The following is a 15,778-nucleotide window of genomic DNA, read 5'->3' as shown; positions in this document are numbered from 1 at the left end:
ATTTTTACTGTGCTGTCTATTTGAGATGAAAGAACACTGTAGGTAGGTTTTCAGCAAGTTGCAACATTGAAATGCAGAAATAAACACTTTTCCATAAACAAGCTCTAAATCATGTTTGAGCACTCTGGATGAAACATTTTTTTCTGTTTGTTCGACACGATATAAACACTGTGGACAATTTTCAGCAAGTTGCAACACAGAAATAGGCACTTTTTCATAAACAAGCTCTAATTCATGTTTGATGCACTCTTTTTGTACAATTTTTGCTGTGCTGTCTATTTGAGATGAAATGAACACTGTGAACAGTTTTCAGCAAGTTGCAATATTGAAATGCAGAAAAAAACACTTTTCAATGAACAAGCTCTCAATCATGTTTGATGAACTCTTTATGTACAATTTTTGCTGTGCTGTCTATTTGAGATGAAATGAACACTGTAGACAGTTTTCAGCAAGTTGCAACATTGAAATGCAGAAATAAAAACTTTTCCATAAACAAGCTCTAAATCATGTTTGATGCACTCTGGATGTAAAAAAAATTGTTCTGTTTTATTCGAAATATAATATAAACACTGTGGACAATTTTCAGCAAGTTACAACACAGAAATAGGCACATTTTCATAAACAAGCTCTAATTCATGTCTGATGAACTCTCGATGTACAATTTTTGCTGTGCTGTCTATTTGAAATGAAATGAACACTGTGAACAGTTTTCAGCAAGTTGCAACATTGAAATGCAGAAAAAAACACTTTTCAATGAACAAGCTCTCAATCATGTTTGATGAACTCTTTATGTACAATTTTTGCTGTGCTGTCTATTTGAGATGAAATGAACACTGTCGACAGTTTTCAGCAAGTTGCAACATTGAAATGCAGAAATAAACACTTTTCCATAAACAAGCTCTAAATCATGTTTGATGCACTCTGGATGTAAAAAAAATTGTTCTGTTTTATTCGACATGATATACACACTGTGGACAATTTTTAGCAAGTTGCAACACAGAAATAGGCACTTTTTCATAAACAAGCTCTAATTCATGTTTGATGCACTCTCGATGTACACTTTTTGCTGTGCTGTCTATTTGAGAGGAAATGAACACTGTAGACAATTTTCAGCAAGTTGCAACACAGAAATAGTCACTTTATCATAAACAAGCTCTCAATCATGTTTGATGCACTCTAGATGTACAATTTTTGCTGTGCTGTCTATTTGAGATGAAATGAACACTGTAGACAGTTTTCAGCAAGTTGCAACATTGAAATGCAGAAATAAACCCTTTTCCATAAACAAGCTCTAAATCATGTTTGATGCACTCTGGAGGTAAAAATAAATGTTCTGTTTATTCGACACAATATCCACACTGTGGACAATTTTCATCATGTTGCAAAACAGAAATAGGCACTTTTTCATAAACAAGCTCTAATTCATGTTTGATGCACTCTAGATGTACAATTTTTGCTGTGCTGTCTATTTGAGATGAAATGAAAACTCTGAACAGTTTTCAGCAAGTTGCAACATTGAAATGCAGAAAAACACACTTTTCAATGAACAAGCTCTCAATCATGTTTGATGCACTCTTTATGTACAATTTTTACTGTGCTGTCTATTTGAGATGAAAGAACACTGTAGGTAGGTTTTCAGCAAGTTGCAACATTGAAATGCAGAAATAAACACTTTTCCATAAACAAGCTCTAAATCATGTTTGAGCACTCTGGATGAAACATTTTTTTCTGTTTGTTCGACACGATATAAACACTGTGGACAATTTTCAGCAAGTTGCAACACAGAAATAGGCACTTTTTCATAAACAAGCTCTAATTCATGTTTGATGCACTCTTTTTGTACAATTTTTGCTGTGCTGTCTATTTGAGATGAAATGAACACTGTGAACAGTTTTCACAAGTTGCAATATTGAAATGCAGAAAAAAACACTTTTCAATGAACAAGCTCTCAATCATGTTTGATGAACTCTTTATGTACAATTTTTGCTGTGCTGTCTATTTGAGATGAAATGAACACTGTAGACAGTTTTCAGCAAGTTGCAACATTGAAATGCAGAAATAAAAACTTTTCCATAAACAAGCTCTAAATCATGTTTGATGCACTCTGGATGTAAAAAAATTGTTCTGTTTTATTCGAAATATAATATAAACACTGTGGACAATTTTCAGCAAGTTACAACACAGAAATAGGCACATTTTCATAAACAAGCTCTAATTCATGTCTGATGAACTCTCGATGTACAATTTTTGCTGTGCTGTCTATTTGAAATGAAATGAACACTGTGAACAGTTTTCAGCAAGTTGCAACATTGAAATGCAGAAAAAAACACTTTTCAATGAACAAGCTCTCAATCATGTTTGATGAACTCTTTATGTACAATTTTTGCTGTGCTGTCTATTTGAGATGAAATGAACACTGTCGACAGTTTTCAGCAAGTTGCAACATTGAAATGCAGAAATAAACACTTTTCCATAAACAAGCTCTAAATCATGTTTGATGCACTCTGGATGTAAAAAAAAATTGTTCTGTTTATTCAACACGATATACACACTGTGGACAATTTTTAGCAAGTTGCAACACAGAAATAGGCACTTTTTCATAAACAAGCTCTAATTCATGTTTGATGCACTCTCGATGTACACTTTTTGCTGTGCTGTCTATTTGAGAGGAAATGAACACTGTAGACAATTTTCAGCAAGTTGCAACACAGAAATAGTCACTTTATCATAAACAAGCTCTCAATCATGTTTGATGCACTCTAGATGTACAATTTTTGCTGTGCTGTCTATTTGAGATGAAATGAACACTGTAGACAGTTTTCAGCAAGTTGCAACATTGAAATGCAGAAATAAACACTTTTCAATGAACAAGCTCTCAATCATGTTTGATGCACTCTATATGTACAATTTTTGATGTGCTGTCTATTTGAGATGAAATGAACACTGTGGACAGTTTTCAGCAAGTTACAATATTGAAATGCAGAAATAAACACTTTTCCATAAACAAGCTCTCAATCATGTTTGATGCACTCTTGATGTACAATTTTTGCTGTGCTGTCTATTTGAGATGAAATGAACACTGTAGACAGTTTTCAGCAAGTTGCAACATTGAAATGCAGAAATAAACACTTTTCCATAAACAGGCTCTAAATCATGTTTGATGCACTCTATATGTACAATTTTTGATGTGCTGTCTATTTGAGATGAAATGAACACTGTGGACAGTTTTCAGCAAGTTGCAATATTGAAATGCAGAAATAAACACTTTTCCATAAACAAGCTCTAAATCATGTTTGATGCCCTCTAGATGTACAATTTTTGCTGTGCTGTCTATTTGAGATTAAATGAACACCGTAGACAGTTTTCAGCAAGTTGCAACATTGAAATGCAGAAATAAAAACTTTTCCAAAAACAAGCTCTAAATCATGTTTGATGCACTATGGATGTAAAAAAAAATGTAGTACTGTTTAAACTACATGATAAGAACACCGTGGACAATTTTCAGGAAGTTGCAACCATGAAAAACATATATTTTTTAAAATCTCCATAAACAAGGTCTAAATCATGTTTGATGCACTCTCTTGTGTATTTTGTAAGTAAGTAACATTTTTTTTTGCATTACTGTTTAAACTAGATGATAAGAACACTGTGGACAATTTTCAGCAAGTTGTAACCATGAAAAACAGAAATAAACACTTTTCCATAAACAAGGTCTAAATCATGTTTGATGCACTCTGTATATGTATATGTAAATAAACAGTTTTTCATAATATTGCTTGAGTGATTTCTCCACTTGTTACCACAGCGACATCGTCATAACTGCTAAACGCCACCTATTTCCACAATTTCTCTTCTTAAAATCTGATTTTAAAGTGAACCCTAATCTTAACCACACTGCTAACATTGTGCCTAACCTTATATTCAGATTTATGTCATGAATTTGCACAATATTGCCACGATTTTGAATGTGTTTGTTGTTGAATGTGTTTGACGTAAAACGATGGTCAAGACTCTCCAGCACAGTAGGTGTCGGTAATGTACCATTAATGTTGGATGCCAACCGCACCAAACAAATACCTACGAAGAAGAAAATGAACACTGACGTCATTCAGCGTCACGGAGTGGCCTGTTAGTACTTTATGTAGCGGTGGCTATGGTAATAGAATATTTCTAAATATAGTTACATCATTCGCTATGCCTCCGAAGAAACCAGCTCAAGCTGCCACGGGTAGTAAAAAAACGCAAGAAAAGAAGAAGGAAAAGATCATTGAGGTGAAATCCCTTTCGCGCACCATAGTCAAATTAAATAGGATAATGCTAAGCTAGTTTGCTAGCTACAAGAGTAATTGGTAGCTAGCTAAATTACAGTAACGTTCAAAGGTTATTTTGTGAAGCTAGCTAGTGAGTTAGACAGGACGTTAGATGCTAGCTAGTTATACCACGGATTGTTAAACGCACTTTCCAAACCGTTATATTTGCTTGGTACCAAACTGACAAACGTAGCGGTCTTATGCTAACCCCTTTTTAAGAACGTGGTAGCTACTGGTATCTAACTTGTGCTTGCATGTTGTAGCTAGTTAGCTGCAGACAGTAGCTAGCAAAGGTTACAAACTTATTTTTTCTTATTAATGTTAGTTAGGTTGTGTGATCGTCTGTCCACGGCTTCCTTGAACTGCTTAATTAACGTTAGTAGTTGTAACACAGATGGCTAGCTTGTTGTCATGTCGAATCTTTGTTGGTACAGTAAGTTAGCTAGTTTGTCAGCTACTATAACTACTTAGCTAGCGCCAGAAACCGTATTATTTTGTCGTTCAGAGGTTTCTTCTTTGTAGCCTGCCAACTAACAACGTTTAACGTTATGTCCTTATTAAATTGTTGATATTCCATTTGTTTATCTTTTATGTAGGACAAGACATTTGGGTTGAAGAACAAAAAGGGTGGAAAACAACAGAAATTTATCAAGAATGTCTCTCAGCAAGTCAAGCAAGTTCCTGGTAGTAAGGTAAGCAGGACCAATCAGGCCTATAGTCTTGTTGTTTCTCAGTGAATGACCACTGGCTTGACATGTAAGTTCAACAGAGATGTTTGCCATTAGAGCATCATCAACCTATAGCCATAAGAACCAGGCTTTTGTTCTCGTGTCTTCTCTCTGTTCAGAATGTACCCCATTCATAGACATTAATTGCTTTAGGGCCTATTGATAATAGTATCATCTGACCGGGGGAGTTTTGTTAAGATCCCTGGCGCTTGCTGTTAACATTAACATATGCATCGCTTCTGGTACTGTTTTGGAAACATAAGGAACGTTTCTTCCATATCAGTAAAGAAAATTAAAGACAATGTTAAATATCTACACACTTTATATGGTTAGTGTTCCCACACGGCCATATCTCCATGTTACGGCGCTTGTTTATAGAAGACGGGCTGCGGTCCAAACACTGAAAAGACACACCGTTGTCCACTTATGCTTTATACATTATGCCCCATCGCCATCTTGGAGGGCGGTCCAAATGATTAGCCAAGCAAGGGAAGTTTGCAACGTTAAACCCCTCAGCCCTAGTTTTTAGCCGGCTTTGCGAGTGTACAATTATGTTCACTCCGGGGCCTGAAACTCCCCATTTTTCAAATCGCGAAGATTGTACATCCACTTAGAAAAGTCAGCGAAAACATAAATACAACAATGGAGAAGTCAACATACAAGTGTAGGTAAAAACGAATGCATACAATTTAGAAATTGTGCTACTAATGCACATGACGGCACAAACGCGTCTCGTAAATATGTTTTTGTTATCTTTTGGAAATTTTTGAAAAAACATTTTCCTTCAGACGTTCTAGCTAATGTTATTTAGCTAATTAATTTTCTAGCAAGCATACAGTAGGCATATAATAATTATATATTTCATTTAAGTAGGATTGCACTCATAATTGACTGTAGGACATATAAAGCACCCACAAGCTACCGGCGGCTGAAAACACAATCATCACGGGATGAAAGAGTGACGAATTTCTGGCCAAGGAAGGTCCATTTAAAAATCATTCCTTCCCCCCTTGCCCTGCAAGTGTATACAAGTCAGACGTCATAATACGTCATCAGAAGTGTACATTTAATTTGAGGGCTGAGGGGATAGGATGCGTCTTTTAAGTGTTTGGACCGCAGACAGAGAAGCGACCACCTGTGCTAATTAGCTATCTATAGCGTGCTCCAAACACTTGTGTGTAAGCGTAACTCGGGAAGTGTAGTTTTGCCGGATGGAGCCACCCAAAACTGTATGGATCTGTGCAACACTGCTGCAGTAAGTGTATTTTTTTATTTGAATGATTCTTTCTCGCTGATGACTAAGGGCCATATGTTTCAAAAGCTGTATTTCAACCGACAATTATTTATGTTTCTAAACTTGAAAACAGTCGGGATTGTAGGTCACACGAGCCAGTCTTTGGCGAAGCTAATCGCTGAAATCTGTTAAAGTCCCCTAGAGTTTTTGAGAGCTGGTCGGAAACAGTGTGCTTTGCCAGAATGTGGACAGCTAAAGCAACCCGTTGGATTTTACAAAACTCAAGGTAGCTACTACTCACCCCAACACCTAAGCGTTGCATTTTCTTGTGATCCAATGGGCTGCTATAGCATTTGCTGGCTGAGCAGGCTGACGAAAAAGGCAGTTTAATAAAAAACTATCAGTATTTCAATCTTATCAATTAAACATTTTATCATTTTGGGAACATTTTTAAGAGTACAGTGACATATTCCATCATTGGATTGAGGTACATTTTCCCAGCCATATACTGTGCCGGGCTCCACGCTGTCCACATTATGGCATTGCTCTGTTCCAACTAGAGAATACATTTTACGAAAGTCAGGTTCTTATGGCTACATCAATCTATAGATGTTTTCTCGCTACTTTACTTTGAATTGATGCTCATCTAGCCTAATTTTTCCCTGGATCTAGCGTCTTATTTCGGCGTGTAGACTTCCCACACTAGTTGCTAACAATAACATTCCAGAAGACTGAACAATCCCTTTACAAGTCAGAATGTTGAATAAACTTCAGTTGAACTTACTCTGCTGGTTGTCCACTGAGTTCGTCCTTGTGCTGTTGGAAATTTGAGACAAAACATCCACAGAAAAGAATTAAAGACATGCTCTGGAACTTTGGCGAGTAATTATTGTTGAAACCTCCGACTTTAGGCTGGATGTGTTTAATGTGCAGTTCATACATGCATGATCTATAAGCAGAATTTCTGTCTAACCTCAATTAGCCACGCAATGCCTAGTCTGAAAGACACTTTTCTGGAAGCCGGGCAGCGCCGTTTATCCCCACCTCGGCCAGCCCCCTAGTAATTCGAGCTTCAGCCATCACAGTCTTGAGTGATAGCTAGCAAGATGCACACAGCAGAGCAATTATGGGATACACATAAACTCAGCACAAAAATAAACGTCCTTTTTTCAGGACCCTGTCTTTAAAAAATAATTCGTAAAAATCCAAATAACTTCAGATCGTCATTCCACTAGCGGAACCCCCCCGCAACAGCCTGTGAAAGTGCAGGGCGCCAAATTCAAAGCAACAAAAATCTCATTGAAGTTCCTCAAGCATACAAGTATTTTACACCATTTTAAATCTACAATTCTCGTTAATCCAGCCACAGTGTCTGATTAAAAAAAGGATTTACAGCGAAAGCACCACAAACGATTTATGTTTGGTCACCATCAAGCCACAGAAAACCACAGCCATTTTTCCTGCCAAAGAGAAGAGTCACAAAAAGCAGAAATAGAGAAAATTAATCACTAACCTTTGATGACACTCATAGGACTTCATGTTACACAATACATGTACATGTATGTTTTGTTTGATAAAGGAAGGAGAAAGCAAACCATGAAATAATCTGAGTACAGCCTTTACACAACAAAGCAGCCAACAAGATACCTGCCATATTGGGTAGTCAACATTACTCAGAAATAGCATTTTAAATATTCAGTAACCTGTGATGATCTTCATCCGAATGCACTCCCAGGAATCCCAGTTCCACCATAAATGTTTGATTTGTTCGATAATGTCCATCAGTTATGTCCAAATATCTTCTTTTGTTAGGGCGTTTGGTGAAAAATCCAAAAGCGTGTTCAGGTCGAACGAAAAGTTCGAAAAGTTCCGTTACAGCCCGTAGAAACATGCCAAACTAAGTATGGAATCAATCTTTTGGATGTTTTTAACATAAAACTTAATTAATGTTCCAACCGGACAATTCCTTTGTCTGTACAAATGAAGTGGAACGTAACTACCTTTCATGTGAGCGCTCCAGACCGAGGCTGTGACACTGCCAGACCACTCACTCAAAGAGCTATTATGAGCCCCTCCTTTAGAGTAGAATCCTCAAAACAGTTTCTAAATACTGTTGACATCTAGTGGAAGCCATAGGAAATGAAACATAACTAATATCCCACTGAGTTGAAAAACTACAAACCTCAGATTTCCCACTTCCTGGTTGGATTTTTTTCTCAGGTTTTTGTCTGCCATATGAGTTCTGTTATACTCAATCATTCAAACAGTTTTAGAAACTGTGTTTTCTATCCAAATTGACTAATTATATGCATATTCTAGCTTTTACGGCTGAGTAGCAGGCAGCTTAATTTGGGAATGTTTTTCATCCAAGCTACCCAATACTACCCCAAAGAAGTTAAACACTGTTTCCCATTGCTTGTTCAATGAACCATAAACAATTAATGATCACGCACCTGTGGAACGGTCGTTAAGACACTAACAGCTTACAGACGGTAGGCAATTAAAACTTAGGACACTTGAGGCCTTTCTACTGACTCTGGAAAAACACCAAAAGAAAGATGCCCAGGGTTGCTGGTCATCTGCGTGAATGTGCTTTGGGCATGCTGCAAGGAGGCATGAGGACTGCAGATGTGGCCAGGGCAATAAATTGCAATGTCCTTGCTGTGAGACGTCTAAGACAGCGCTACAGGGAGACAGGACAGACTGCTGATCGTCCTCACAGTGGCAGACCACGTGTATCAACATCTGCACAGGATCGATACATCCTAACATTACACCTGCGGGACAGGTACAGGCTGGCAACAACAACTGCCCGAGTTACACCAGGAATGCACAATCCTTCCATCTGTGCTCAGACTGTCCGCAATAGGCTGAGAGGCTGGACTGAGGGCTTGTAGGCCTGTTGTAGGCAGGTCCTCACCAGACATCACCGGGTTGTGCACAAACCCGCCGCCGCTGGACCAGACAGGACTGGCAAAAAGTGCTCTTTACTGATGGGGTGATGGTCAGATTCACGTTTATTGTCGAAGAAATGGGCGTTATTGCAGGCAATCTCAACGCTGTGCGTTACAGGGAAGACATCCTCCTCCCTCATGTGGTACCCTTCCTGCGGGATCACCACCCTGACATGACCCTCCAGCATGACAACGCACCAGACATACTGCTTGTTCTGAGCGCGATTTCCTGCAAAACAGGAATGTCAGTGTTCTGCCATTGCCAGCGAGGAGCCTGTATCTCAATCCCATTGAGCACGTTTGGGACCTGTTGGAAATTAATTTCATAATTTCTGTTAATGTAATTTATTTAGGCATAGTTTTTGAAATATTTTATAAATCGAATAAAAATCAGCATATCAGCCTGGATCCGAATGTCACTTTAGCGTGTTTGTGCGCATCACTTGCATCTGTGCGAGACGAGTGGGTCATTGCTCAAGGCGAGCGAGACAGTCGGACATTGCAGAAGCAGGCCTAAGCTATAAAATATGTTAAAGAACAGACTAATAACTAGTAGCCAATTCAAACATATCTTGTACCCTCTAGGCAACTTTTTTGCCATTATTGGCATGTATTCATGTTTTTGTCAAGTCCCCCAAAAAATTCCACCGCCGACACACACGAATATGGCCATTCACAGTTGATTTACATTTAACGATTCATATGATTCATTTAAACAATTATTTGACCAATCAAATTATTGTGTAACTTGGTTCAATCGTGGTGAATCAAAATAATCATTGGAACTGCGAACAGTAATTTTATACCTTTTTGCCTTTTGGTTTATGTGGCTTCAACTTGTTTAGTAGATACTTCCAAGTAGATTTTGGGATAATGTTGGGACATTGCAGGCTTACTAGCATCTAGTTGCAAAGTAAATCGTTCTAAGGCAGCTAAGATAAATGATTAAACTAGAAAAAATGGATTTCCTAAATTTGTGGGTTTGCTTCAGATGAATCAAAAATATTTGTAACCTACCATAGCCATTTGATCTTTGATATATTGAATGAGATCATTATTTCAAGAGAAACTATTTGGTTGTAATGTTGCAATGTTTTACATCAAGGATGATCAAATCGATTATTGGTCACATACATGTGTTTAGAAGTGTCACGACTTCTGCCAAAGTCGTTGCCTCTCCTTGTTTGGGCGGTGCTCGGCGTGTGATGTCACCGGTCTTCTAGCCATCATTGATCCATTTTTAATTTTCCATTGGTTTTGTCTTGTCTTCCCACACACCTGTTTTCAATCCCATTCATTACCTGTTGTGTATTTAACCCTCTGTTTCCCCTCATGTCTTTGTCAGAGATTGTTTTATTGTCAGTGTAGTTTGATGTTGTTTAGGTGCGCGTTGGGTCCTCGTACCCATGTTTGTTTGTTTTTGTTTATGTACATTTTAGTGTTATGGAGCATGCTACGTGGACTTTATTAAAAGACTCCATTTTACACTCCGTTTGACTCTCCTGCGCCTGACTTCCCTGCCACCTATACACCTATGCCTGACAAGAAGATGTTATTGCAGGTGTAGTGAAATGCTTTTTTCTCTAGCTCCAACAGTGCAGTAATATCTAACAATTTCACAATACACACATCTAAGTAAAGGAATTAAGACTAAAATATATTTGAATGAACAATGTCAGCGTGGCAAAGACTAGGATACAGTACAATAGAATAAAGTACCATATATACATATGAGATGGTAATGCAATATATGTAAACATTAGTGGCCAGTGATTTCAAGTCGTCTGTATATAGGGCAGCAGCCTCCGTGCTGGTGATTGCTATTTAAGTCTAATGGCCTTGAGATAGAAGCTGTTTTTCAGTCTCTCAGTCCCAGCTTTGATGCACCTGTACTGACCTCGCTTTCTGGATGATAGCGGGGTGAACACGCAGTGGCTTGGGTGTTTGTCCTTGATGATCTTTTTGGCCTTCCTGTGACATCGGGTGCTGTAGTTTGCCCCCGGTGATGCGTTGGGCAGACCACACCGCCCTCTGGAGAGCCTTACGGTTGTGGGTGGTGCAGTTGCCATACCAGGCGGTGGTACAACCCAACAGGGTGCTCACAATTGTGCGTCTGTAAAAGTTTGAGGATTTTAAGTGCAAAGCCAAATTTCTTCAGCCTCCTGGGGTTGAAGAGGCACTATTCCGCCTTCTTCAAAACTGTCTGTGTGGGTGGCCCATTTCAGTTTGTCAGTGATGTGTATGCCGAGGAGCTTGAAGCTTTCTTCCTTCCCCACTGCAGTCCCGTTGATGTGGATAGGGGGGTGTTCTCTCTGCTATTTCCCGAAGTACACAATCAGCTCTTTTGTTGTGTTGACGTTGAGTGAGGTTATTTTCCTGACCCAACACACCCAGGGCCCTCACCACCTCCCTGTAGGCTGTCTCGTCATTGTTGGTAATCAGGCCGACTACTGTTGTCATCTGAAACTTGATTGAGTTGGAGTCGTGCGGGGCCATGCCAGTCATGGGGGGGGGGCAGTGTTGAGGATCAGCGAAGTGGAGGTGTTGTTTCCTACCTTAGCCACCTGGAGGTGGCCTGTCAGGAAGTCCCCAGGACCCAGTTGCACAGGTTGGGGTTCAGACCCAGGGCCTCAAGCTTAATGATGAGCTTGTTGGGTACTAGGGTGTTGAATGCTGAGCTATAGTCAATGAACAGCATTCTTACGTAGGTATTCCTTTTATTCAGATGGGATAGGGCAGTGGGCAGTGCGACGGCGATTGCATTGTCTGGATCTATCGGGGCGGTAAGCAAATTGAAGTGGGTTTAGGCTGTCAGGTAAGGTCGACTTGATCCTTGACTAGTCTCTCAAAACACTTCATGATGACAGGAGTGAGTGCTCCAGGTGATCCAATGGATGTGTATGCTTTTATTCTAGTCCCCCTCGAACAAATATTTTAGAAATAAGCTGCTATGCTGGACCTTGATAAACTGGCTCTGTGTTTGATCAAAAGCCTGCACACCCAGTAGCTCTCCAGACTGAGAGTTGACCACATGTTTTATACTTTTGCCTGAAAGCTATTCTACTTTGCGGGGGTGTTAACTTCTTATGGCTGAGATCCCGTTACCGGAGCGATATAACAACAACCAGTGATAGTACAGGGCGCCATATTCAAAAGAACAGAAAACTCATAATTAAAATTCTTCAAACATACATGTATCTTATATCGTTTAAGGTAGTCTTGTTGTTAATCCCACCACAGTGTCCAATTTCAAATAGGATTTACGAGGAAAGCACCACAAACGATTGTTTGGTCACCAACAACTCACTAAAATACACAGCCGATTTTTACCAGCCAAAGAGAAAGAGAGAAAAAACACATATAGAGATAAAATGAATCACTAACCTTTGATCATTTTCATCAGATGACACTCATAGGACTTCATGTTACACAATACATCCATGTTTTGTTAAAGTTCATATTTATATCAGAAATCTTGACATTGGCGTATTAGATTCACTAGTTCCAAAAACATCCAGTGATTTTGCATAGCCACATCATTCAACAGAAATACTCATCAGGAATGTAGATGATAATACAAGTTATACACATGGAATTATAGATATAGCTGTCCTTAATGCAACCGCTGTGTCAGATTTAAAAAAAACTTTACGGAAAAAGAAACGCATGCAATAATCTGAGACGGCGCTTAAAAGTAAAAACGCCACAGCCGCAAAGATGGCGTCAACATAAAACAAGGAATTACATGATAAATATTCTCTTACCTTTTGATGATCTACATCAGAAAGCACTCCAGGAATCCCAGGTCCACAATAAATGTTTTAATTTGTTTTGTTTGAAAATATCTGTTATTTATGTCCAAATACCATCTTTTGTTTGCGCGTTTCAGCATTATATCGGACAAAAACTTCAAAAAGTTATTTTACCGGTCGAAGAAACATTTCAAACTAAGTACAGAATCAATCATTAGGATGATTTTAACATATAGCTTCAATAAAGTTCCAACCGGCTGTTGAAGGAATTTAATTCCTCTGTTTTAATTCCCAATTAAAATTAAACACCCTGTCAATTCATAAGAATTTGTAAGATCCTTATTTTATAGGAATGGACAGAGCCCGGTCTTAAAAGTCAAGTAACAGCCTTTAATCAAGAGAGTACTGAGTACATACACATTTTACCACAGGTTATAAACTGAAAATGACGTCAGCGTTTTCTAAATGTTCCGTCTCTTCTTGACACTGGTAGAAAGGCTCTATAGCTCTCAAGCCTTCCCTCCCGCCTACAGCCAAGGTCAGTCAGTGTAGATAAGCATTCTAGACAGTCTAGATTCATAGTTCATTCATTTGTACCAAGGAACAGACCGTCATTGTTCTAAATTCTTGACTACATTCACTACATTATATTCAATACTGGGAGCAATAGAGAAAATTCATACATGTACAGTAGCATAATAGTATTCTGATTAGTACATCCTGATTGAAATGTATACATAATTAGTCATTATAGATAAAAATTCCCTTAACACCGGCGTACTCCTTGTCTTCGTGAGCAATGGAACTCAAGTGACTACCATGAGGAATCAGTCAGGTGTCTGGCAGTCAGCCATTTTCTGATCATGTTTATTCCTCAATCATTCATTGCCACAACATCATATAAGTCTCATTCTAACTTCTATTGATGGTTGACATCTAGTGGAACCCCTAGGCAGTGCAACATCATTCATATCTCAAGGGGATTTCATTGGGGACTCTGGTGAATACATACAAAGCTCAGATTTCTGACTTCCTGTTTTGATTTCAACTCAGGATTCTGCCTGCCAATATGAGTTATGTTATACTCACAGACATTCATACAGTTTTAGAAACTTGAGTGTTTTCTATCCAATACTAATAAGAAAATGCATATATTAGAAACTGAGACTGAGGAGCAGGCCGTTTACTTTTGGCACCTTATTCATCCAAGCTACTCAATACTGTCCCCCAGCCATAAAAAGTTAAGTGCCTTGCACCATGACAGATGGTGCGACATGGCGCCAGAGAGCAGCTTTTGAGTCTACCACTTTAAGCATACTTTTTAATACATGCATAAAGGATATTTTGTTAAAAGTCATGAAATTCTATCTGTCAAAATGCGTACGAACCCTGATACAAAAGTACTGAATAAAATCTCTTTAAACTGGCATCAAATCTCATGACTCTGTGCCTAGCTCTCGTGATTGAGTTTTTTAATTCCCTGAGGCATGCACATAAGACATAAATACATCCACCCGATGCATGTGTACTGCCAGATAGGAATTTCAACAGCAGAACAAGCATTTTAAAAAGTCTGTTTGATAATACTTTCCTGTGGATATTTTGTGAAATTTCAAATGGCATAGGACCAACCAAGTGGACAATTGGCTGAGTAAGGGAACACCCCCCTGAAATAGACAAAAATGAATGGGAAGTCATTGGCACTGGACAAACCATATACACGGTGTCCAATACCACTCAATGCGGCGTCATTTCGTTCAAAGTTGATTGCAAATGCCATATGCAAATGCAACACAAGTCAACATCTAAAAGCAACATCAAAAACCTAGCAACCCCTTAAAGTGCTTTCTGGACCGTTTTTTGAAATTCTTTTGATTTTTGTGTCAATTACACATGTATAAGAACTGTATCAACATACTTTAGTCATATTTTATTATCATTTTTTATTTTATTTTACTTGTGCATAAGGCATATGATTTCATAGAAAGTCGGAAATGTGAACTTTTTTTCAAAAACGTATCACCCCCTTCAAAAAGTGCTTTCTGGACCGTTTTTCTGGACCGCTTTTTGTCAATTAATCATGTGTAAGAACTGTAGAATATACTTTTAACTTTTATCATTTATTTTATTTTTTACTTGTGCATATGTTTTGTCCATTTGTAATATGATTTCATAGGAAGTCAAAAGTCACTTTTTTTGTCCAAATGCAATATGAAAGATTTGAAAATGTCAAATCAGGATGTTATGTCCTTTTGCCATTTACCATCACAATTTTGACATGCTCAAAAATACTGCAGAAATGCAAAATTGACTGACCTGATGAACACAGGATGGCCGGGCAGTGATAGTTGCTCCTTTGCATTGCTCGTTGTGTTGATTTCATCATGTCCAATTGGTGATGTGTTTTTCACTATTGAATCATATTGCAAATGCACGCGCATTTGCAATATGTTTCAATGGGCATTTACCATCATGAATTTGGCATGCTCGAAAATCATGCAGAAATGCAAAATTGACTGGCCTGATGAACACAGGATGGCCTGGCAGTGATAGTTGTGTTGATTTCATTATGTCCATTTGTTTATGTTTTCTCACTTTTGCAAAGTCACTGTGCATTTGCAATATGGTTCAATGGGCATTTACCATCACAAATTTGTCATGCTATAAAAATCGTGCAGGAATGCTAAATTGACTGGCCCGATGAACTCGGGATGGCTGGGCAGTGATTCTGGTACCTCTCCATCGCTCGTTAGGGTTGATTTCAGAATGCCATTTTGGTGATGGTACCTCACTGTTTAAA

The 15,778-nt window shown here is 38.5% G+C and overlaps 1 protein-coding gene across 1 annotated transcript in view; it reads left to right on the top strand.

Annotated features, from left to right (window-relative positions):
* Positions 1 to 4,091: 4,091 nt before the first annotated feature.
* LOC135517558 (zinc finger CCCH domain-containing protein 15-like) overlaps positions 4,092 to 15,778 on the top strand; it is a 34,744-nt gene continuing 23,057 nt past the window's right edge. The window contains exons 1-2 of the mRNA XM_064941971.1: positions 4,092 to 4,272; positions 4,907 to 5,002. Of these exons, the coding sequence (XP_064798043.1) occupies positions 4,195 to 4,272; positions 4,907 to 5,002 (174 nt within the window). The 5' untranslated portion in view covers positions 4,092 to 4,194. The remainder of the gene's footprint in view (positions 4,273 to 4,906; positions 5,003 to 15,778) is intronic.

Source organism: Oncorhynchus masou, chromosome 28 (assembly GCF_036934945.1).
Source record: "Oncorhynchus masou masou isolate Uvic2021 chromosome 28, UVic_Omas_1.1, whole genome shotgun sequence".
In the NCBI taxonomy this organism is placed as follows: domain Eukaryota; kingdom Metazoa; phylum Chordata; class Actinopteri; order Salmoniformes; family Salmonidae; genus Oncorhynchus; species Oncorhynchus masou.
Note: the sequence above shows the minus strand (reverse complement) of the source record. Positions and strands in the feature narration are given on the sequence as shown.